The sequence below is a fragment of the Chaetodon trifascialis genome, chromosome 6, assembly GCF_039877785.1.
Source record: "Chaetodon trifascialis isolate fChaTrf1 chromosome 6, fChaTrf1.hap1, whole genome shotgun sequence".
NCBI lineage: Eukaryota > Metazoa > Chordata > Actinopteri > Chaetodontiformes > Chaetodontidae > Chaetodon > Chaetodon trifascialis.
The window spans coordinates 2,490,768-2,513,331 of record NC_092061.1 but is presented as its reverse complement, the minus strand read 5'-3'; the positions used below and the strand labels follow the sequence as shown (position 1 = coordinate 2,513,331).

Genomic DNA, 22,564 nt, shown 5'->3' with positions numbered 1-22,564 from the left:
CGGCTTCATGGAACAGTCATCCGAAGTGGAAAATGTTGACTTTTTCAAATGTTCGTCCAAACACTTTTTTTTTTTTTTTACTTTGCCCTTTTCCCTCGTTTTCTTGATTCTCAGTCGTTCTAGTTTGAAGACCGTGTTGCTGATATATTTTATTCGGAGTTTCTGTCCGTTGTGTTTCTGTTTGAATTACATTTATTGGTACAACAGGAGCTCTGTCCATAAGTCTGTTATTCTGTTCTGTTCTGTTCTGTTCTGTTCTGTTCTGTTCTGTTCTGTTCTATTCCTCTGTGTTATTCTCTGTTCTATTCTATATCATTCTAATCCCCTCCAGTCTGTTATATATCATTCTATTCTCTTACTCTCTACTGTACTCTTTTCTATACTCTTCTCTTCTATTGCTCTGTACTGCACTCTATTCTATTACACTCTAATATGTTCTATTCTGTTCCATTTGATTACTCTTTAGGATGTTCTATTCTACTCTACTCTTGTCTATTACTGTCTAGGGTATTCTCTTCTAGTCTATTCTGTTCTGTTCTATTGCTCTCAAGGATGTTCTATTGTAGAATGTTCTATTACACTCTAGAATGTTCTGTTCTGTTCTGTTCACTTACTCTTACTACGGCGTATTCTGTTTGACTACTCTCTGAAATGTTCTGTTCTATTCTATTCTATTCTATTCTATTCTATTCTATTCTATTCTATTCTATTCTATTCCTCTCAAGGATGTTCTATTCTAAAATATTCTATTATACTCTAGAATGTTCTGTTCTGTTCTGTTACTCTGACTACGGTCTATTCTGTTTGATTACTCTCTGAAATGTTCTATTCTATTACTTTCTATGATTTTCTACTCTAATCTGTTCTGTTCTATTGTAATTACTAACCACTGTATTCTATTCTTCTTCTCCTCTGTTCTGTTCTTCTTCTGTTCTGTTGCTCTCTCTCTCTCCCTCTCTCTCTCTCTCTCTCTCCCTGTCCTTCTGTTCTTCTTCTCTGTTCTGTTCTTCTTCTCTTCTCTTCTGTTGCGCTCTCTCTCTCTCTCTCTGTCGTTCTGTTCTTCTCTTCTCTTCTGTTGCTCTCTCTCTCTCTCTCTCTCTGTCGTTCTGTTCTTCTTCTTCTCTTCTCTTCTGTTGCTCTCTCTCTCTCTCTCTCTCTCTCTCTCTCTCTCTCTCTCTCTCTCTGTCGTTCTGTTCTTCTCTTCTCTTCTGTTGCTCTCTCTCTCTCTCTCTCTCTCTCTCTCTCTGTCTCTCTGTCGTTCTGTTCTTCTTCTCTTCTCTTCTGTTGATCTCTCTCTCTCTCTCTCTCTCTCTCTCTCTCTCTCTCTCTCTCTGTCGTTCTGTTCTTCTTCTCTTCTCTTCTGTTGCTCTCTCTCTCTCTCTCTCTCTCTCTCTCTCTCTCTCTCTCTCTCTCTCTCTCTCTCTCTCTCTGCCGTTCTTTCCTCAGTTTTATTCCGTGACTCTCTCCTACTTTCCCTCCTGCTCTCCTCTCGTGTGTCACTCTGTGTTCCTTCCTCCTACTCTCTGCTCTAATCTGCCGTATTTCACTCCTCTCCTTCTGCTCTGTTCTGCTCCACTTTTCTACACGGACAATAATTTTGATGATTTTTTTTGTCCGCACTGAGATTTAAAAAGCTCGGAACACATTTAGTGAAATGCAGCATGCCAGCTCCTACGTGCATCCTGAATGAGGCTCGTAGTGAGATTTGCGTATAACAGAAGCACCGCCTCCCTCCCATTGGACAGTGTCTACGTGAGGGCGTGGCAAGGAAAGATGAGAGTTGCAAATCCATGCCCTTACTGGGAAGACATGGAGCGCTATGGACACAGTCTACACGAATCGAGTAGGAATCTCAGCTAAAGACATAAATATTTCTCCAGTTAGGAAACAAACGATTTGAGAGAGTGAGAGGAGAGAACGGGTGGCCCGGTTGAGGATGGAGTGTGCATTTGACGCACAGAATCTGATTTCCATTTCTTTGAGGAAAATCCAAAGCTCCAGGACGCAGAGAGGAGGCATCAAGCTCCACAAGAACTTACTGGTAACGTACGTCCTGAGAAACGCCAGGCAGTTTTACATGAGCAAAAACTTGTCGCAGGCGCAGAGGACGCAGCACTATGAGGATGTAGCTGCAGTCCGGGACAGACAAGAATACCTTGAATTGACGGGGAGCTTAACGGAGTTGGCCGATGACTTCTACTGCAACTTTACTGGGGTTGAGTCGGACACTTGGCACTGCGGAGCGCACCAGCCCGTCGGCCAGCCTGCAGAGGTGGCGCACCAAGACGCATCCGCCTGCGCAATGGTTTCACCAAGTGACTCTGACCTCATGGTTTCGGAAGCCTGTTGGAGTTGTGCAGACAAATCCTCCTGGGAGTTACCTATCCCGAACGCACAGGCCAACCAAAAGACTGTCCTGGACCTGGACACGCATGTGGTGACTACTGTCACGAACGGATACTTCCACTCAGACTGTTGCGCGCAGTCAAAACAGCCGCAGGGCGCGCAGTGCTACAGCAAAAAGCGAAGGATGGACACAAGTTATCATATTGTTGATCCAGAGTTTTACCTGCCGGACTTTGGGCCAGTGCCGTGTAAGAGGATGAGGACTGATGATGAGTCACATTCAGACTCGGACCAGTTGGACAGCACAAACATCTCCAACCTGATCTCGGTGCTGGGCTCAGGTGGACTCTCTGAGTTTGTGAGTTGGCAGCAGACGGACCTTGAGCAAATATTCGCCGCTCAAACAATTTGTTTAAAACATACACTGTTAACAGGCAGCGGCTGGACCAGAGCAATCGAAGCATTTTGATTTGTATGATTGATTTTCTTTGTATCGTTTTATTTTATTGCTTTCAAATAAACCATGAGACGAATGCATTTCTCTCTCTGCTGTGTTATTGAAAGATGTGGATGAAATGTGGCTGCACAGAGCACTCAGCTCCACTTTCACACATTAACACTTTAATGCCGACTAATATTATTCCTTCACACAATATAAAATAAGTGTACCTTTCAAGTGTACGTCTCATTTAAGCCTCATTTTACCGGTGAGTCGTTCGGGTTCTGGAGTCTGTCTTTGGTTTCCTGAAGACATGAGCTAACGCTGTTTCTCTGGAAAGATGTTGGACGAGCGCCATCATGTGGCCAGTGAGGATCTGTGCAGCCTCATGCAGCAGATCAGCGCACAATGTCCTTCTGTAAATGTGTTATTTATACCAGGGCCTGCTTTTATTCATCAATAAAACTAACAGAATTTTAAAACACGGATGTATTGGCTTTGAATTACAACTCCAGCTCCAGATAATTTATATTGCTAGACTTGCTAGTGGGGTAATCACAGATGTGCATCAATGTAGTGACCTTGCATTTTTCTCCATTGCCAGTCTTCTGGGATATCATATCTGTAATTTATGACTCTTTCATGACTAAAACTAAAATATAACAGTTCATTAATGGTTCATAAGGATGAGCAGAGTCTATTATTTCCTCTAATAAAATAAATCTGGCGTTGAAATGAGGCAGCTTATTACTGCTGAAAGATGTTGTGCAAAATATTTTGTAACGGTGGGAACGCACGTACCAAACCCCATCTGGAAAATCAGGACTTTTAGAGAAGAGCTCATAGTTGTCTTTCCTCGGTGGGTCCGAGGGGGGCGGACAGCTGAGAATAGACAGTGTGCTTGTCCTTGAGACATGACTGCCCGAGGGTTCCCCATCTATATTCCCGGGACAGTCAAATACTGTAGCGCGTCCGTCGACCACGATGTTGGGTGTTTTTGTCAGATCTGCGGTGAGTCTAATGTGATTTGGTCTGCATGTTTTTTAAATGCGTGTTAACAAACGCACTAATACGGTGTTTGGCTACCCTGCATCAGCCTGAGTGAAGGGGGTGGGGCGCCGGACAGGACAGCAAAAATCACACAATATCAGGGTCAAATATAACTCATGTTTAACCCACACAGGCTGTCAAAATGTCTTGCACGCTACCCGTCGAGGCAAAGTGTTAATTTAAAGCGTTTTGGCAACCCTCCATTGTGACATCTTGCATCACGTTAGCCTAGCGCAAGTTAGCCGATAGCATAACGTTAGCTTACTGCTAAATAAACGGCATCGTGGGGAAATGTCACTGTAGTTGTAGTTTAATTCGCTGTAGAGCACGCCTTCGGCATTAACCGTCTTTTTATATTATCTGTTGTGGCATGTATTGCTAACGACACAACGCTAAAAACACGACAACAACGTTTTTATTTTGAAGAGGTCAACCGGAAGTTGTTGATTGTGATGTCAAGGTTCGACAAGAACGAAAGGTGTGTTCATGAAGATGACTTCTGTTAAGTTACAAACATTCACGTTAAGTCTGATTGGACTTCCGCTGACGTTATTTTCAAACCTGTCGTAATTATATCAGACAACGGCTTCATAGTGTTGACCGCGAGGGCACAGATATATTTCTTGTGTTCATAGTGTTTATTTTAGCTCCCATTCCAAAGTTTCAACTGTGTCAACCTTCTATTTAAAAGCTGGCAGAGCCTGTTCTGGTGGATCCAAACAGCTTGGCGGCCCTTGAAGCTCTCGCTTGTTTTGGTGTCAGTTTTCACAGATCAAGTCATGTTACTGTAAACTATGTGACCTTGTATATAGAAGACTTGTTCATGACACTACATCCTGTTCTTACAGGAAGCCAGTTGCATTGAGTTATTTACTATTAGAGGCTTCAATTGCATATAATTAATTTTTTGACAACATGTTGACACCTGGATTTGTGAGGCAGCATCAGTGAGCTTTTAAATACAGTTAATCTCCTGGTTCTCCTCAGCCTGCAGTGTTGCCATGTGGTCAGTTAAAATATTTGACCAAAGAGCAGTTTCTTGTAAAATCTGATGGCAGAGGAGAGTTTGTGCTTATCGAGCCATGCATGTCCTGCAGCTGCGGCCCGGCCTGGTGACGCCCTGTCGCCTGGTCAGACCAGTGACGCACATCCCGGAGAGGTCTCTGGTGCACCAGGAGGGTTTACCGAAGCTGCCTGTGCCGCCCTTGAAGCAGACATGTGAGCGATACCTGGCTGCTCTGGAGCCCATCGTGAGCGAGGAAGAGCTGGAATACACCCGGAAACTGGTGGAGGAGTTCCTTGCGGGTGGTGTCGGGGAAAGGCTGCAGAAAGGCCTGGAGCGACGGGCACGCAAGACAGAAAACTGGGTAGATATCTGAGCGTATGCAACTGTGCCTTGAGCACTATAATCCAAACAGGTAATGAAGAAGTATGTAGAAACATGTTGATTCCTGCTCTCTGACTTCTGCTGCGTTCATGTAGCTGTCAGAATGGTGGATGCAGTCAGCCTATCTAGACTGCCGTATGCCGGTGGCGGTCTACACCAGTCCCGCGGTCGTCCTGCCTCGCATGCACTTCCACGATCGTCAAGGACAGATGAGGTGAGAGACCAGGATCTGCTGTAAAACCGGCCACACTCACAGAGCTGTTTATCTTACTAAACAGTCTGTACAGTCCCAAAAAAGAAGAGCCAGAACCTCTAATGTGTGCTGGTCTTGGATTCCCATAATATCAGTTATAAAAGTTAATTGTCTGACTATAAGCACTCTCATAAAGTTGTTCCCAAAAGTGATTTACATTGCATTGAGGTGCAGGATAAACAAGCCCACATGCAGCCGACCTTTGCAGGCCTCCGTTCGCATGCTGTCTATTTAAAGGCCTTTGGCTGCTCCTAGCATTGCTCAGCTGTTTGTGTGACCCATGGGGTATGCATTGAACATGGAGGCTCCACAGAGACACACTCCAGTGTGAGAGTTTGAGCTGTGCAGGGTGCAGTAGGTGCCAGTGGTCATATGGAAGGACATTTGCGTGTAAAGCTTTGTGTTGTCCTCATATGCGCTGCAGAGCGTTAATGCAAACAAACCATAGGATGTTTGTAAGTAACACAATGTTTTCTGTGCAGGTTTGCTGCCAAACTGATTGCAGGAGTTCTGGACTTCAAGAAAATGATTGACAGGTGAGTTTCATACAATTATGGCACAAAGCTTGTTGTCTTGACTTGCAGCTGGTTTACGAATGGCTAACGTGTGGCGCTGTGTCACAGTGAGACCCTGCCTGTGGAGTACCTGAGTGGGAAGCCGCTCTGTATGGACCAGTATTACCAGATCCTGTCCTCCTGTCGCATCCCTGGTCCGAAGAGAGACACTGTTGTAAATTACACCATCGGGAAAACGCCTTCCACCCATATCACTGTGGTCCACAACTTCCAGGTACTCCTCTTCTTCTTGTGCTCATTACCACTGATGCAGTTGCTAAAGAAATACTGGATCTGTGGCTGAATCAGCCTGACTTGGCTTCTCCCCCCAGTTCTTTGTCTTGGACGTGTACAACAGCGATGGCACCCCGCTGACAGTCGACCAGCTGTACATGCAGCTGGAGAAGATCTGGAACTCCTCTTTGCAGACTAACAAGGAGCCTGTTGGCATCCTTACATCACAGCACCGCAACACGTGGGGGAAAGCCTACAACAACCTGATCAAAGGTGAGCGACAGCTTAAAGAGCCTGCGCAGAACCGCTCAACCAGATGTTTGCTATGTTATGTTTATTCAGCTGATGATTCTAGAGGAGTATTTGATTTTACTGCTCCTCAGATAAGACGAACAAGGAGTCGGTCCGAGCCATCCAGAAAAGTATCTTCATGGTGTGTCTGGACGCTCCGATGCCTCGCGTGTCGGACGAGCTGTATCAGAGCCGAGTGGCCGCTCAGATGCTGCACGGCGGAGGAGCTCGCTGGAACAGCGGCAACCGCTGGTTCGACAAGACGTTGCAGGTCAGTTTGAGAGTTTGCGTTTAGAATAATGAGCGGTGCTCTGGTGGTGGTTGAGAATCTGAATGTGATGTAAATCCTCAGTTCATCGTGGGTGAAGACGGGACGTGTGGACTGGTGTACGAGCACGCGCCCGCCGAGGGTCCGCCCACCGTGTTTCTCATCGACTACGTGGTGAAATACATGTGAGCGTCTTTCTATTTTTAAACGAGCTTCTTGCCTGTTTTCAGATGAGCTCAAACTGACGGTTGCATGCTTTCTGAACAGGCAGAGAACTGAAATGGTTCGCGCTCCCATGGTTCCCCTGGCCATGCCCCAGAAACTGCGCTTTAACATCACACCAGAGGTCAAGAGAGACATTGAGAAAGCCAAACAAAATATGAACATGTGCGTAACGTGCAGTCCTGAGTATTCTTCTCGTCTCGGCCTTGAAGATTTTGTCTGACTGGCTCTTTTCTGTTTCTTCAGAATGGTGCATGACTTAGACGTGAAGGTGCTTCTGTTTTCTGCTTTTGGTAAAAACGTACCGAAGCAGCATAAGATGAGTCCAGATGCTTTTGTGCAAATGGCTCTTCAGCTTGCCTACTTCAGGTAAGAAATCCCGCTTTGTGGTCGAACATAATGCCGGCCGTAGACACGAAATTGAATTCCAATGAATTTTGAATTCCAGGATGTATAACATGTGCTGTTGTACCTACGAGAGCGCGTCGTTACGAATGTTCAAATACGGGCGAACAGACGGAATCCGGGCAACGACTGTCGACTCCTTAAAATTCGTGCAGGCGATGCAAGACCCAGCTAAACAGGTACTGACAAACCACCATAAATGTTGAGTTTAAGGCCCGTAAGCTGTCTGAGTGAGCGGTAAATGTTCCCAACAGAATGCAGAGAGGCTGGCGCTGCTGCAGAAGACCATTCAGACGCATAAGGACAACACGTACAGCGTGAGTGCGACCGCTTTATTCATAGAGCCTCTTCTGACACGTCTCATTAATCTCAGTTCGACACATGCAGCGTTTCTTTTTTAGGTAATCCACGGACAAGGCATAGACAGACACCTCCTCGGCCTGAAGCTGCTGAGTATTGAAGACCTGACCTCCATGCCTGAGATATTCATGGACACCTCTTATGCCGTGGCTCAGCATTACAATCTCTCCACCAGCCAGGTGCTGAGTGTTTGTTTTTAAGAAAGCACACAGTCTGTTATTACCGAGCGAATGATTATTTGTCGTCGTGTTTGTTTGTTTGCGCGTTTGCCCTCATCCCTCCCGTCTCCGTGTCCAGGTTGGCTCCAAGACAGACTGTGTGATGTGCTTTGGTCCGATGGTGCCAGATGGCTACGGAGTGTGTTACAATCCCATGGACGAGCACATCAACATCGCCATCACAGCCTTCAACAGCTGCGAGGAGACGAACGCTGCCAAGTTCGCCCAGGCCGTAGAGGACGCTCTGTTGGACATGAGAGCTCTGCTGGAAGACACAGCCACAGCCAAGCAGTGATCCCGCACAGGAGCCTGGCACGGCGTTGGCGTCCCACCGGGCCGGATGGGAGCTGGAACTGAAGTCGCTGGCAGAGCGCCACGCTGACATAGACGCACAATGTACCGAGTGTGCTGGAAGTGAGGGGAAACCTGTTATCAAAGGGTTGTGGGAAGTAGAATGTGTGACTGTCAGTACGCTGCCTTTTGGAGGAGGTGAAGGTCTGCGATGGAATTATATTTTAATATATTGTGTTACATATAAACTTGAAATGAACAGAATTCTAGTATAAATACTTTTTCCTTTGTTTACACTTGACTAGTTCCTGTTACAGTCGTCAGAACGATGCTGTCCTCACTTGACTTAAACATTTTGAATGCTTTGACTCGTTTATTATTTATTTCAGGTCAAAATAATTAGCACACAGGCATGAAAACAACAAAAATCCTATTTAAGTCTGCTCTCCTCAACAGAAGAAAACTGAATGGCTGTTAGTATTACAAGTATTATAAACTTAAACTTTAAAACGTAAATTTCAAATACAACCCCGGTTCCAAAAACGTTGGGATGCGCCGTAAAACGGAAATAAAAACAACTGAACTGTGTCTACCAACATAACTACTAGAAAACAAACAGTGAGCTTAGCTGCGTCAAAAAGCAAGATGAAGAGTCTGCAGCTACGCTAACTGTCATCAGTGCAGCCTTAGCTCAATTTAAGCTAAATGCTAACGTAAGCATGCTAATAAGATTCCAGACCAGTAAAACTTTAATAAAACCAGAATCAATCATTTCCAATCAAACTGTTTACTGACAGCAGTTGAAGTGTCTCTGAGTCCACGCAGGAACATCCTTTAACCAGTCATGTGTTCACAAAGAGGTGAACTCGCTCCTAACCCTAACCCTCGCTCATGATCGGCTGAGCCTTCCCAGGACGCCCCTTTCATACCCCGATCATGATCCTCTCACCTGTTACCAGTGCGCCTGTTTACCTGTGGAATGATCCAAACAGGTGTTTTTGGAGCGTTCCACATCTTTCAGTCTGTGAAACGTGTTGCTGCATCAGATTCACAATAAGCAGATATTTACAGAAATCAATGAAGTGATGAGGAGAAACATTAAATATATTTGTGCTGTTTTCAGTTGAGTAGATGTCAGAGAGGATTAGCAGTTAGCATCCTGTTTTATTCGTGTTTACACAGCGTCCCAACTTTTTAAAAATCGGGGTTGGAGTTAATATTTAATATCAGAGGTGCATAAAGGAGTATTCAGCTCTGAAGCTCCCTTTGGAATGCAGGTAGTCTCCATGAAACTCAATCTCGGCCATATTTCCAGAGGAGTGCCACAGAAACAGCTGCTGGCCTTTAAACACGTTGGTCTTTAAGACGTCCATGTCCCGGATCTGAACGAGAGACACGAGACAAAGCACTTATTACACTTGTGTCCTACTGAGCGTGCAGCATGTTGGAACAGTGAGCGTCAAAAAGCACCATAATGAATGTCGACTGGGAGCTGGTGGAGTTGAACACTAGTCCTGTGTGCAGCGCCTGGATCCTGATCTTCACTGCGGGAGGCGCGTTGATGAGGATTCGACAGGTGTGGTTGGTGTTGGTCGTTGTTGGGTTCTCAAAGACGCCACTTGGAGAAAACAGCTGAATGTCACAATCTGGGGAAAAGATGGTGCATTTAATCTTTGGAAATATGAACACCAGCGCAGTCAAACAATGTAGTGCGATGGCAAAAATTCAGAAACTGAATCAGCAGTCAACAAGGAAATGTAATGCTTTCAGCTTCACTCTACATATTTCAGAGCCTTTGTGTTGGATTGCATTAGACTGGGGGTGTTCCTCATGTTGCACACGTCTCTTTAGATTTAAACCTTTCTGTTGCAATAGGCTCAGATCATCAGGCTCAGATCACTCCTCCAACAGGCAGCCGAGGAGCGCCCTCTCTCACCCTGATGGTGGCTCTTCTTCGTGTTCTTCTGTGAACTGTAGGTGAACACCACCCCGTTCCCAGAGGCGAGCAGGTTTTGGCGCACCAGCAGGACGTTGGTCCTGGTGGTCAGCTCACTTCCTGCTACCTGCTCGCACTTCCTCACAAATGCCAGGCGGTCAAAGAAAGCCACGTTCTCCTCTGCAGGAACACATGCACAGAGCAGCAGACGTTTAGTAGTCATGACAGGAGATATCGACCTTTATGTCTGCTCAGACGTACTTTTCCTGCAGTTCAGGGAGCCAGATTCCACTTTTATGTGAATGACTTCATCCAAGGGTCGACCTATGGACACCGTGCAGCGGCCGGTCGCGTCCTTCAGCTCCACCGTGCCTGATTCCTCCAGGAGCAGCTGTCCACATGCACCTGATGACAAGCACACGCTGTAATGATAATCCAGTATCTGCCTTCAGCTCGTGGAGAGAAGGGTAAGGAGCTGGAGTGTGTGTGTGTGTGTGTGTGTGTGTGTGTGTGTGTGTGTGTGTGTGTGTGTGTGTTTGCGTGCACTGACTGGGTTTAGGTGTTGGGAGGCTTGCTGTGGTGGTCTGTGCGACGGTGGAGGCCTCTGTTGGAAGAGGAGGATGGCCCACGTGGTGCGGCGGTGTATCCGTGGGGCTCAGAGTGGCAGACGGGAGGGGTCCCTCCTCTCTGCAGCTGCCCATGTTGCAGCCCTGGATGGTGATGGGCTTTGGCATGTGCATGCAAAGCAGAGGGCTGAGGGGCTCCGGCTTGGAGGGGCCCATGCAGGACACGGCTCTGGACTGGATCCCGTATCCACAGGGTACTGAACACTGCAGAGCGAGACAACACAGCAGCCATCTTCTGCAGTTAATACATTCATGTTATAAATGGAGCCTGGTTTACTGTGTTGACCATCCTGTTAGCTGGCAGTGTTAGCAACATTAGCATTCATAAATATACATCAGGATAAGATATCAAACAATAATTATAGAATGTCCTCAGAGAGACAGTGAGCCTAAAGGACCAATCAGGACCGCCGTGGCTGCAAGTTAAGCTCTGTAATAAGAATCTGTGGAAATCTCCATTTTTGCTGACAATTTTTGAGAGCGTAGCTTCTGTCTGTGGGTGTTTTTTATTATTTCCGTACAATATGAAAATCACTTGGCAGCCTCTAGAAAGGTACCTGAGCTGTGCGATCCATCACAGTGAACGTCAAGCCTGCATTACTCTCCTCAGTGTTACATTATCAGTGGACATTATCATGGTAACGCAGTTTAAGTGCAGGCTCGTTCGCTGTGATGGATTACACACCTCGAGCAGCTCTCAAGACTCCGCTAATGAACGGAGACCACTTGAGGCCTGGAATGGTGGAAAAATGCACTTTTATATTTCAGAAACAGAAACAGAAGGTTTGCTGCTCGTGATGTCTGTGATGCAAAGTGGATGTTACTTAAGTAAAAGATCCAAAACGTGCAAAACCACAGCGCAGTCGTCTGAAACTGGATTTTGACTTTAAATTAAAAACAGTAATAAGTCACACAAATGAGGAAATAAAGTGCACCACTTATGATAACAGTGATTTGTACTGATGGTGTAATAGCTGATATTTTACATTTTCCACTCATTTGTCTCTGTATTTATCTTCTGTTATTAATTCTTTATCATATCTGCAGCTCTGGGGATTATTTTCATTGCTGATGAACCCGAGGAATCAATTGTTTGTTTTAAAAATGCCTAAATATGGTGAAACTTTTCTATCACAATGTCCCAGAGATCAAAGTCCAACCTAAGATTTCCAGTTTACAGTGAAAACTCAGAGAAGCTGGAAGCAGGTGATGGTCTAAAAGATGATTTAAATGATTAATAGATTGTTATTGATTTTTTTCTTCAGTGGACTTAACGATTAATCATCTAATGGTTTCATCTTGAATCTAATCTGCTCTTCATCTCTCAGTCTGTTTGAAATGTACCTGGCTCCACGGTTTCACCTCCCATCTGAAGGTGCACACCTGCACCAGGCAGGGCACTGTGGTGGCCGGCTTGACGGCTGCACGGCAGCTCTCCTCCGGCACCACGCTCTCCTTGCCGTGGACGAACTGGACGCAGGACACGGTCCTCTGAGCTACACCCAGATCGCAGGACACCGAGCAGGGTGATGTCCCGGACACCTTCCACCTGGATGAGTGGCAGTGGGTTGTAAGTACTTCTGCTTGTGCACAGATTGACTTGAAGCTTGTGTGGATTCACCTTGCAGGGCAGCTGTGGGTGTTGCATGAAACCACTGCTGTGGGTTTGGGGAAGTCGCTGCACTCTGAATCCTCCACCACCACCTCCTCCTCCCCGTCTCTCTCTCCAGCACAGTACAGCACCCTGTTGGCCACCCCTCCTCCACACGTTACACTGCAGACTCCTTGCTTAGAGCGCCACCTGGTTGTTGTAAAGAATCCTTACAGCTGTCATTTTCAAACCCTTATTTTCCTGAGATTTACTGCGTTATACTACATAAATACTGTATGGTCCGTGCATGTGTCTCACGTGGGAGGGCAGGGAGATGTGTTGCAGGTCTCAGACTGAGGAGGAGGTTTGCTGGAAGCATCACAGTGGAAGTCAGGCACCCCCAGTCTGGTCTGGTGGTCCACACAGGAAAACCACACCTGCAGGGTTCCTACATAAGCATCAGGCTTTGGTTGACCTTATCTGATGAGGAGGTGCTGCTTCTGAGTGAAGGTGAGCAAACTGGTTTACTTACCATTGCCACAGGTCTTTGAGCACTGGCTGATGACAGGACTCCAGACGTACACAGGAGCCTGTCTGGATCGTGGCAGCAAACCAGACTTCAGCACGGGCTGCTCCTGCTGGAGAAAGACGGCGTTCAGACGTGCTTCACGTTTTGAAGTAAGAGTGAGATTTTAGCTGCTTTACCTCTCCCTTAGATTCCCAGCCGATGGGACAGACATCGACCACACAGGGTACAGAATCAGGTGGTTCGATCAGCTTTGAGCAAAAGCTTTGATCCACTTCAACATCCTGACCTTCTTCTGGCCGAACGCACGACACCACGCGTTTGGCTTCTCCCGGCCCGCACACTGCTGAGCACTCCCCTGGCTCTGAAACACGCCATCTGTGCGCACACATACAAGACTTTTCACATAAAAGTACACTGGAAGTCTTCATATTCTGTGCTCACAGGACATTATTGGAGCCATGCACTCATGTCCAACAGTGCAGTGACTTTATACCTGGCAGGACAGTGTTGCAGGTTACATCTTTCAACAGTATTTGGAGCCGTATCAGACGGGCACTCAGAGTCTGGAACCTTCACCACGTCGGCTCCATGTTTCTGAACACATCTGACAGGACGCACCCTCTCTCCTCCACCACAGGAGGCACTACAGGGCCCGAACGCCCCTGAATCCCACCTGTAAAACAGTAAGTTATTCATGTTTGTGCTGAGCTCCGCGTGCATGTCAGTCCACAGGGAAAGAGCAGAGTGTGAACCTCACCTGGGGGGACAGGGGGAGAGCTGACAGGTGGTGTGGAGCGGTGTGGGTGGAGGAGCTGCTTCACAGTTGTGCTCCTCCAAATGGGTGTTGGTGACTTCGTCCACACAGATGTGTAGGTGCTTCTGTACACCTGGAAAGAAGTTAATAACATTATTCTACAAGTTGCTTGTGTGGTTTTCAGGTTTCTGTGGACATTTTGTGGTATTTCCTCCTAAAAACATCTGAGATCAGAACAGTTACAGAGTGAATTTGTCATGTTCAGCACTACAGTGTCCTTTTCATAGACAGATACTGTATGTATGTGTCAAAAAGGTCAATACTGCTGCACGCAAACGCCTCCTTTCAGCCTCTGTGGGATCCTGTTTGTAAGAAATAAGACTAAATGTACCCTCAGTGTGTGGATTTCTAATAATCTAACACACTGTGTTGTGCTGGGAGTTCTTCTTGTGCTTTTCGGTGCGACTCGTGATTAGCAGTCACCGACCTGAGCCGCAGGAGACGGAGCAGGGCGTCGTGACGACAGCCCATTTGCCTTTAGGTGTGATGTCTGTCAAGTCGCTGCTTCTGGTGGCGACATAGAACTGGTAGCTGATGTTCGGGTTCGTTTTCTCTCCGTACTCTTTTCCGTATTTGCGATACACCTGAAGAGAAAATAGTTCCCAACTGGATTTGAGTGTTTTCTCTTAATGTTTTCAAATGTTTAAGAAAGTCTCCCTCCTTCTCCTCACCTGTATGTTTATCTCCTCCTGCAGCGGCCCGGGCAGCAGCAGCTCCTCCATCTCAGGCAAAAGGTCAGGGGTCAGTTGGAGGCGGTACTCCAGCCGGTTATCATCCAGTGGAGAGGGGTGGATCATATTCAACGCCATGCTGCCCGTCCCAGACACGACGTACCGATCCCTGACCGTCACAGCTGCAAAACAAAGCAGGTTTGAGTTGTGCTGCACAAACGTGAATCTGTTGTGAAGTGGTGACGCTCACCCATGTGAGTGAAGAGAGGAGCCCTGTTGATGATGTGAACCTGTGTGGCGTTCGCTGGCAGAGAGAGGAAGGTGACGTACTCTGAAACACAAAGCACTGAATTACAACTGCTGACAGTCAGGTCTGTCACTACCACTGCTGATAAGATAAGATAAGATAAGATAAGATAAGATAAGATAAGATAAGATAAGATAAGATAAGATAAGACGTTATTCAACCCATGCCAGGGAAATTCTCTTGTTACAAGCTGCGATTTGTTTGGTAGTTAGAGACGTTGTTTGCTACCTCTGGCCTGACCACCGGTGTAGGAGTCAGAGGTCAAAGTGCAGGACGATCCGTCTCCACCACACACCCCACACACATCCTTCACCTTCCCAGAGTGCAACACACCGTCGCAGCCAAACAGCTGATCAGAGACGAAAGGAACAGTTAAAGAGGTGTGAACCTGAGTGTGGAGAAGAGTGTAAGATTGCATCTGTTCTCGAGCGTTTGTCATCTCTACCTGACATTTCCCTCTCAGACAAGCAGCTGTGGAGCCGAAGGGAGGCGCGCTGTCGGACTCACAGCGAGTCCCATCCACGAACTGAGAGCCTCGGCTCACGATGAAGTTTTCTCCACCTGACTGGCACATGTACCTGCACTGCTCATCCCCTGGTGGTGACGAGAGAAACAGTTAGAGATAAAGGTTTGTCCCTTTACGTGTGGAAGTCTAAAGGTTTTCTTCAGGCCCACCCTGTGCAAAGCCCACCGCGGGGATCCAGGTGTAGAAGGAGGCAGTGTTTGGTTGGAGGTAGAGCGGGTGGAGGTCTGTTTGGGAGCACTGCTCTGCCATGAAGTCCAGCTGGGTGCGCTCACATGGCTGCAACAACATGAAAGAACAGGCTTTATTTTTCACTCCTCTGGCCGGGTGATGCTGACTGAGAGGTCATCCCTTCATTGCTTTTATTTTTGGAGGCTTTTTATTGAAGCGCCGGCAGCAAACTACAAACAAAAGCTCATTAAAAAGTGGGACGATTCTGTGCAGAGTGATCGACTGAGTAAATAGTGCTGACTTACTGTATGCTGAGGCCCACTGCAAACATTACCAGGAAGGATTTACCTGCTGGTGACAAAGTTCAGCCTCCATATCCGGTCCCTCGCAATCGTTCCCTCCAAAAGCAGGTCTGAAAATGACACACGACAAACACAGCACGTCACAGGAGCTTCTGGGCCGTCTATGACTGACGCCTGCATCACGTTTGCTACCTTGGGTTGTTGCATTTCCGTGTGCGATGAGTGACTCCGCCGCCACACGTCCGTGAGCAGGAGGAGAAGTCTGACCAGCTGGACCAGGAGCCGTGCACCACCACGGAGGAGCTGAGCTCATCCAAGGACACACATCGGCCCTTCAGACACCACTGCGAGGGAGGGGGCGCACTTTTATTAAATACGGCACTCTGGGAAAAGGATTGCACCAAAATGACTCACTGTTCACAGAGCAGTACCTGATTAGGTGCACACTCTGTCCCATCCAGCAGTGGAACCAGCAGGCGTTTGCAGGAGCTGTCATCATCAAGGTTAATGTGACAGGACAGAGCTCGACAAGCTGGCTGATGGAAAAAGAAACCAGCATTATGAACTGGAAATGTGTAATACTGTGTAGTTGTGATGTGAAACGCCACCTGGTGGTGTCAAGCTGTTATTACAGGCGGCTTACCAGGTCAGGGTTGGTGAAGGAGCAGGCTCTGGCAGAGCTCCCAAAAGCTATCCGGCACTGGTCATCGACTCCATAATACAGACCGGGCTTCCAGTCCTGTAGGGAGCCCCCCAGTGCAGGAAGGTCTTTCACACATTCAGCTTTGCCTTCACTGGGACCATTAAAACATCCCACTATCAGTCACATGTGTAAACCACAGCAGTTACAGTTTATAACACTGGGAGCTTTTCTATACTTAAGACATAAGACGGTTTTAGAGAATTTCAATTTCACTCAGTTAAAACCACCTGAGGTGAAAACATTAAGATGTGACTTATGGATGAAAAGCCCTCTGCAGCGCCGGGCCTGCGTGATGAATGAGAGGCATTGTCGTGCACAGCTGCCGTGAACGGGTCGGCCCACCTGAAGAATGCCAGCAGCTGCTCTCTGCTGCACTGAGACCAGGTCAGGTCCACGCTGTTGTAGCCTCCGTCAGCGGCCATCATGAACCCGCTCCTGCTGCAGGGGTTTCCCACTCCGTCATGGTTGATTCCAAAGCTGCAAATTACAGTTACAATTTGTTGTTTGTGAGCGCCTCTGAGCTGAATGGAAACATAAAACATGTTAAAATATCATCGATCTGATGAAATCTCTTTACAGGTCTGTAATTTCCTAATAATTTCTAAGGACTTTCCTGGAGGCAAAGAGGCAAATTATTTGGCCTAATTATATGGAAAATAGCTCCATTTCAATACAAGTAAGCATTCTTTTCTATTAGTGGACACTTTATTCTCCGTACATCTTTAATACGTGGTGCATTTTTACATGTTTACTTGACTTGCCCACGTACAGCAGCAGTTAATTAACTGAATACTTTCTTTATAATTAGCGGCAAATTACATAGATCTCACCAGGAAACCTCTTGTAAATTACCTGGAAATGACATGCCTGATCAAATCAAGTGTTACTGATTAATGTTTGTGAGCTGAGATGCAAACTTTAAGCAGATGTTGGAGATAATAGCTTCACTGTTGATGAAAGTCTGGCTCTGCTTTACCTGTGGCCAATTTCATGGGTGATGGTGATCCCCAGGTCAAAGCCCGTGTCCTCTGTGATCACACAGCTCCATTCACTGGAGCAAGCCCCACCCAGCTGCGCTACACCCCTGACCTGCTTATTCCCATCGGGCAGCACCAGGTCGTACCTGTTTGTGAAGTAAACATGCAGTGAAGCGTTTGTTCATTCATAAAATATGAAGAGCTCATGACAGGGCCAGCTGCACGTAGCACACCGTGTAATGTAGAGCAGGAGGTCAGCGTGCAGGGGGTCCGTATCGTTTGAGGGGTTTATCCTCCTGCCCCAGTCGCACACACTCCTGAGAGAGGAGGTGATGTTGGTCGACATCTGGATCTCCGGCTGGAAGAGAAACCAGAGACAAAGTGAGCAGAGAGGTTATTTCACTACACTGCTCACATTCAGAGTCGCTCTGTGTAACAGCTTTGTGCCAATGAGTGCTCAAATCACACTTTCACATGGCACATCTCTCAGCTGTGGTCGTTCAGGTTGAGCCGCTCACCTCCGGCTCTGACAGGATGATCATGCGGACCAGGTGCACCCTCATGTTGGCGCCCAGGGTCATGTCTCTCAGCAGCTCTGAGGCCTGGGTGGAGATTAGAGGAGAAGTCAGGTTAATGTGTTTCAGGCTGTCCAGAGTGTAATAGGACTACAGTATTGATGTCTATCTGAAGAGCATTTTCCCTCTAATGTTGCTTTTAAATTTATGCATTACTCCTTATTTCAGCCTTGCAGTGCTGTAAAAGTCTGCTCCACTACCTCTGCTATGCATTGATTTTTAGGCTGTCCACTAAACTGTCTCTTGACTGCCCGTTTGTGCTCAGACTCACAATGTTGAGGTTGGTGAGGATGTATCGCTCTGTGTCCTGCTTGTGGACCTGCTGGACATCAGGCCCTACGACCACCAGCAGCTCCAGATGTGTGATATCAGGCATCAGAGCCGACCGACGTGGCCGCCCGCCCGCTGAGAACGAGGAGAAGTACTGTAAGATGGTGTGTTATCGTACATATCATGCATCTTTACACTGTGAGTGAGTGACTCTTCAAGCTGTTGGACGTACCTGAGGCATCAGGTGAAGAAGACGGAGAGGAAGCTGTGTCTCTGTGACTGGAGGAGTGATGAAAAAGCTTCAAGAGGACACAAGAAATAACACCATTTTTAGGTTCAGCAGCTTCGAACCTGCGTAGCTAAATTTAGATCTGTGACCCAAATACAGAATGACATCCAAAACTCTTCCAGAGCGTTTGTTTTTTCTACTGGTTGCCTTGTAAATCCAGTAAAAGCCCAGTTATGACTCTCAGGATGATAAGCCGTTTAAAGTTGAAGAGTTCAATGTACTTTGCAGAAGTCCTGAGCAGAGGAATCACTAACTGCTGTGCTCCTGTTCACCCGCAACTTTCCTCCTACCTCTTCCAATGGAGAAGTCATTAGAGCGGCGAGGCCAGGCCGCAGTAACAGCAGACCAAGCACAGCCATAAAAACCATGTTTCCCGTCTTCCTGTGCGTCTCCCTGCTCGGCTTTGACACCAGGACAGTATGTGCTCCTCCTGTTCAGCAGGACCGAGCCGGCCAACAGCCTGTGAGTAACATTTGTGTAAACAGCAGGGACAAAGTTGATGAGCGGCGCACGTCATTCGCTAGTTTTCCCAACTTTGGGACCAAGAGGACGGCTCTCATTGGTTGTTTTTTTTGTGTGTGTTCGATGACTAATTTGTGTCAATTCTTGCCTTTCATCACTGATTGTGATCCATAATTATGTGAGAGAATGAGCGATGGCAGCTGCATGCTTTATTTAGAACCAACATCCACCTTTGGATCACACCCATATTTATCCTGAGGCCTTCCACAGCTGCAACCACTACTCAACAGATCCTCACCATCATAAATAAGCCTGCGTGCAGTTGCCTCTTGCAGCCATTAGAGGGCAGACGTGATCCTGTGGATGACTGAAGGAAGCTGAGAGGAAACAGAGGCGCTCACTCCTCCACAAGAGTGCAACAGAATAACATCCCTCATGTCCATGACAGTCATAAAACCTTCTCTGTTGCTAAATTGCTTATTTAGAAGGAATAAGATTCGCAGTGGAAACAATAAAACAGCAGCACAGGAGCGAGAATCGACAAGCTTTTCCCTCCGGGCTTTGGCTGCAGTTACTCTCCTTTACTGCTCAAAATGGGCCTGAGGAGCGACTTTTCTCTCGGCTCAGAGCAGTGATTGTTTTCATAATTTGAGTAATTTCAAATATATCATTAAGCCTTTGATGATAAGATAAACTGGGCCCTGCAGATTGTGCCCTGCTTCTAACACACTGCTGTTGCTCTGTTGACTCATTCAATGTTTAATATGCAGCTTTTCCCTCCTGCTGTAATAATAACATGAATGTCAAGAAATAAGAGCGTGTTCTTTAAGATTAACTCTCCAAACTGACCTTCCATCTCCTCTTTCTTCTCCTCTCCATCCCCTCCCTTCCTGAGGGGGCATAGTTCATCTCTGTAAAACAAGGATTCAATCCCCGTCTGCCATTAGTCTGCACATATCTGCCCGTGTCAGTCTGAATCAACAGCTGGGTGTCACACAGCAGCATCGGCGCTCCATTAAAACCTCAGCGCCCTGCTGGCTTCACCGAGCACGACAGACTGCGATAAGTGTTGTTGGATCCTCAAACCCTGTTCAGCGGAGGGTAGTGATTGTATATTTATGATCCTAAATTATATATATCCAGCCATATGGGATGCTCACGTGGACACAACAGATGATGCCTCGGGAAAATGTTGTTTGGCTGCAGTTTGTGAAGAAGGAGGAAGTTAATCATAGAAAACCAGCGAAGCCTCTCACTCTGGTAGACAGATACAATCACATTTTTAGCATTTTTTTCCCATGCAAATATTTTTTACTGTCAAAATCTATAATTAATATCCTCCAAAGCCTTCCTAGCGTCACACGTCACGACCTTTGGGTTAAGTAGACTTTGTGCTGTGATGCTCTCGGTGTTGCGTTCAGTGTCTCTGGCTTGTACATAAAAGGATTCTCCTTCATTTGCTGCTCTTTGTCATTCCCTCCATCTGCCACGCTGCTGTAAAAGATTCATGTGTGCAACAACTAGAACTGCTCACCTCTCCGTGATGGCCCATAGCCTAAACTCTGTACGTTTGTATTTCAAAGAAAACAAACAGCTGGTGTGGAAGTCTTGCTTTCTAAGCACAGTGACCGACTGAGCTCTTAAATAATCAAATCCCTCTTCTCGGCCGTGCTTTTTTTGTCTCTCATGTTATCGGTTGTTACTGTAACCACAGGGTCTCGGTTAAATCCAGCACATCTGTCATGTCTGACTCATTGAAGCTGCCTTTCTGTTAGGTATGTGACTATTTATAAAAGTGCCAGAGTGATGGATCAGATGTTGAATCAAAGTTACAGCCATACGTAAAAATACCAGCAGCAAAGGGCCTCATAACATCCGCTTTTCAAATCCACTGCTGCCTCTCTGCATCTCTTTGTTTATGTATGCGCGGCTCTGTCTTCGAGCTGGAATAAAACAAAACACACAAAATGTTCCTCCTTCTGAGGGAGTTTGCACTTTCTCCTGTTTTTGCTGCTAATTAAGACAAATATTGTGTTGATGGGAGACTGCCAGCCCTGAGATGATGACTTTCCAGCGTGTAGTGCAATACTGACGCCACTAACACTCAGTGGCACTTCAAAATATACAGATATTTTCCAGGCGCTGGTTTCCTTCCAGTAGTCACCAGCTGTTTTGGCATATGTCAGCAAATCATGGTGATGCAAAGACCCTGCAGGGGTATTTAATGATGCCCCTGCATGCACTGATGATGATTTAGTCATCATGGAGTGTGGCGTCTGATAAATGGACAAATATCTGCAAGTAATTACACCGAGTCTTTTTCAGGGGAGAGGACTGTCAGTGTGTGATGCTCTGCAAAGGAAACTCCACGTTTTATTATGTAAATGGCTGCTAGAAAGTCAGCAAAATGGAGATGTGTTGCATTCAAATCAGTGGTGCAAAACAGCTTTAATTTATGGCATTTCCTTGAAAACACCCTCTGCTGTAGCACACGGTTCGTGTGTTTGATACAGTCAGAATTTATGGAATTAGGATCCGTGTTGGACGAAGTGTTTGGTGGTAAACTGTTCTGCTGGGAAAGTGAGCAACGTGAGCTCGGGTCAGGCTAACCTCTGGCTGCAGCCCACACGGGTCGAGCTGAAGCTAAATTGCGTTTCCAGAAAGAATCGAGCCTTTAATTCAACCTGCGCTCAGGTCTACGGCAGGAAAAGATTAGAAATCTTCCATTAATTTACCCCATTTTGCCGTGGCCTCTTTTTCCTGCGCTCAGCCTTGTTCCCTCTGTTCCTATGAGACTACTGTAACTGCAGTTGACTGCAATAAGAGACTGCAGGGAAGGGCACAGAATACTAAGTTGGCCAAGCCACACAGCCTACATTTAGACCCAGCCCTCCCATGAATGGGCAGCAGGCTCTGGGCTATAGCATGATGGTGCAGCAGTTGTTAATGGACAAATGCTAGAGGTGAACATCTGTTAGCATGCAGAGCAGAAGTTTAATAGGCTGCATGCGAGAAGGTCTGCCTGCAAAGTTTGGACCGAAGTAATATGATGTGATAAATGGAGACTCGTGGGAAAAACGTCCCTCATGTAGCTCGATAATCAATAAATGTGAAGACTGCAGGACATTAATCTTTTGCCTTGAATCAATCTGAATTTCTCTGCTTCTCCTTCAGCAGACATGCTGCTACATCTGAAATCATTTTCACTCGTTCCCACATTGCACAGCTTCTCAGCTCGGCCTCGTGCTCTCCAAATCAGTAATTATAGTGGGCTATGTTTGGATAAACTTAACCTGAATTCTCCTGGTGTGCTCGCTCAGTTTCACATCCCACTCTCAAGCTTTTCCAGTCTGGGACTTGAATTTTTAATGGCTGCAGAAATGAGTAATTCAGCAAAACACTGGACTTACTTAACACATCCTCCACACCACTTTATTTGTAGAGTACTACTCCGCCCGTGAAACTGCGTTTGATGTCTCTTGTGGCTCTGAAGGGAGATT

The 22,564-nt window shown here is 46.7% G+C and overlaps 3 protein-coding genes across 3 annotated transcripts; 2 read left to right on the top strand and 1 right to left on the bottom strand.

The window, feature by feature from the left end:
- Positions 1–1,457: 1,457 nt before the first annotated feature.
- On the top strand, positions 1,458–3,015 carry LOC139332636 (immediate early response gene 5-like protein). Its single transcript, XM_070964688.1, has one exon. The coding sequence runs from the start codon at positions 1,937–1,939 to the stop codon at positions 2,813–2,815; it is 879 nt and encodes a 292-aa protein (XP_070820789.1). The 5' UTR covers positions 1,458–1,936; the 3' UTR covers positions 2,816–3,015.
- Positions 3,016–3,629: 614 nt separating this feature from the next.
- LOC139332360 (carnitine O-acetyltransferase) lies at positions 3,630–8,686 on the top strand. Its single transcript, XM_070964259.1, has 14 exons — positions 3,630–3,796; positions 4,933–5,202; positions 5,318–5,436; positions 5,958–6,011; positions 6,099–6,264; positions 6,362–6,536; positions 6,647–6,825; positions 6,907–7,007; positions 7,090–7,209; positions 7,291–7,413; positions 7,493–7,628; positions 7,704–7,766; positions 7,851–7,988; positions 8,107–8,686. The coding sequence occupies exons 1-14, from the start codon at positions 3,770–3,772 to the stop codon at positions 8,320–8,322; spliced, it is 1,887 nt and encodes a 628-aa protein (XP_070820360.1). The 5' UTR covers positions 3,630–3,769; the 3' UTR covers positions 8,323–8,686.
- Positions 8,687–9,266: 580 nt separating this feature from the next.
- Positions 9,267–18,970, bottom strand: adamts13 (ADAM metallopeptidase with thrombospondin type 1 motif, 13). The gene is made up of 29 exons (XM_070963774.1): positions 18,893–18,970; positions 18,546–18,612; positions 18,315–18,448; positions 17,987–18,070; positions 17,702–17,826; positions 17,468–17,614; positions 16,834–16,968; positions 16,432–16,582; positions 16,220–16,324; positions 15,981–16,132; positions 15,835–15,898; positions 15,468–15,594; positions 15,238–15,386; positions 15,021–15,141; positions 14,736–14,816; positions 14,486–14,667; positions 14,242–14,398; positions 13,758–13,887; positions 13,494–13,673; positions 13,177–13,375; positions 13,004–13,106; positions 12,790–12,919; positions 12,502–12,681; positions 12,225–12,429; positions 10,805–11,084; positions 10,516–10,659; positions 10,255–10,434; positions 9,789–9,964; positions 9,267–9,700 (listed from the first exon to the last, which is right to left on the bottom strand). The coding sequence occupies exons 1-29, from the start codon at positions 18,968–18,970 to the stop codon at positions 9,545–9,547; spliced, it is 4,122 nt and encodes a 1,373-aa protein (XP_070819875.1). The 3' UTR covers positions 9,267–9,544.
- Between the last annotated feature and the right edge of the window lie 3,594 nt (positions 18,971–22,564).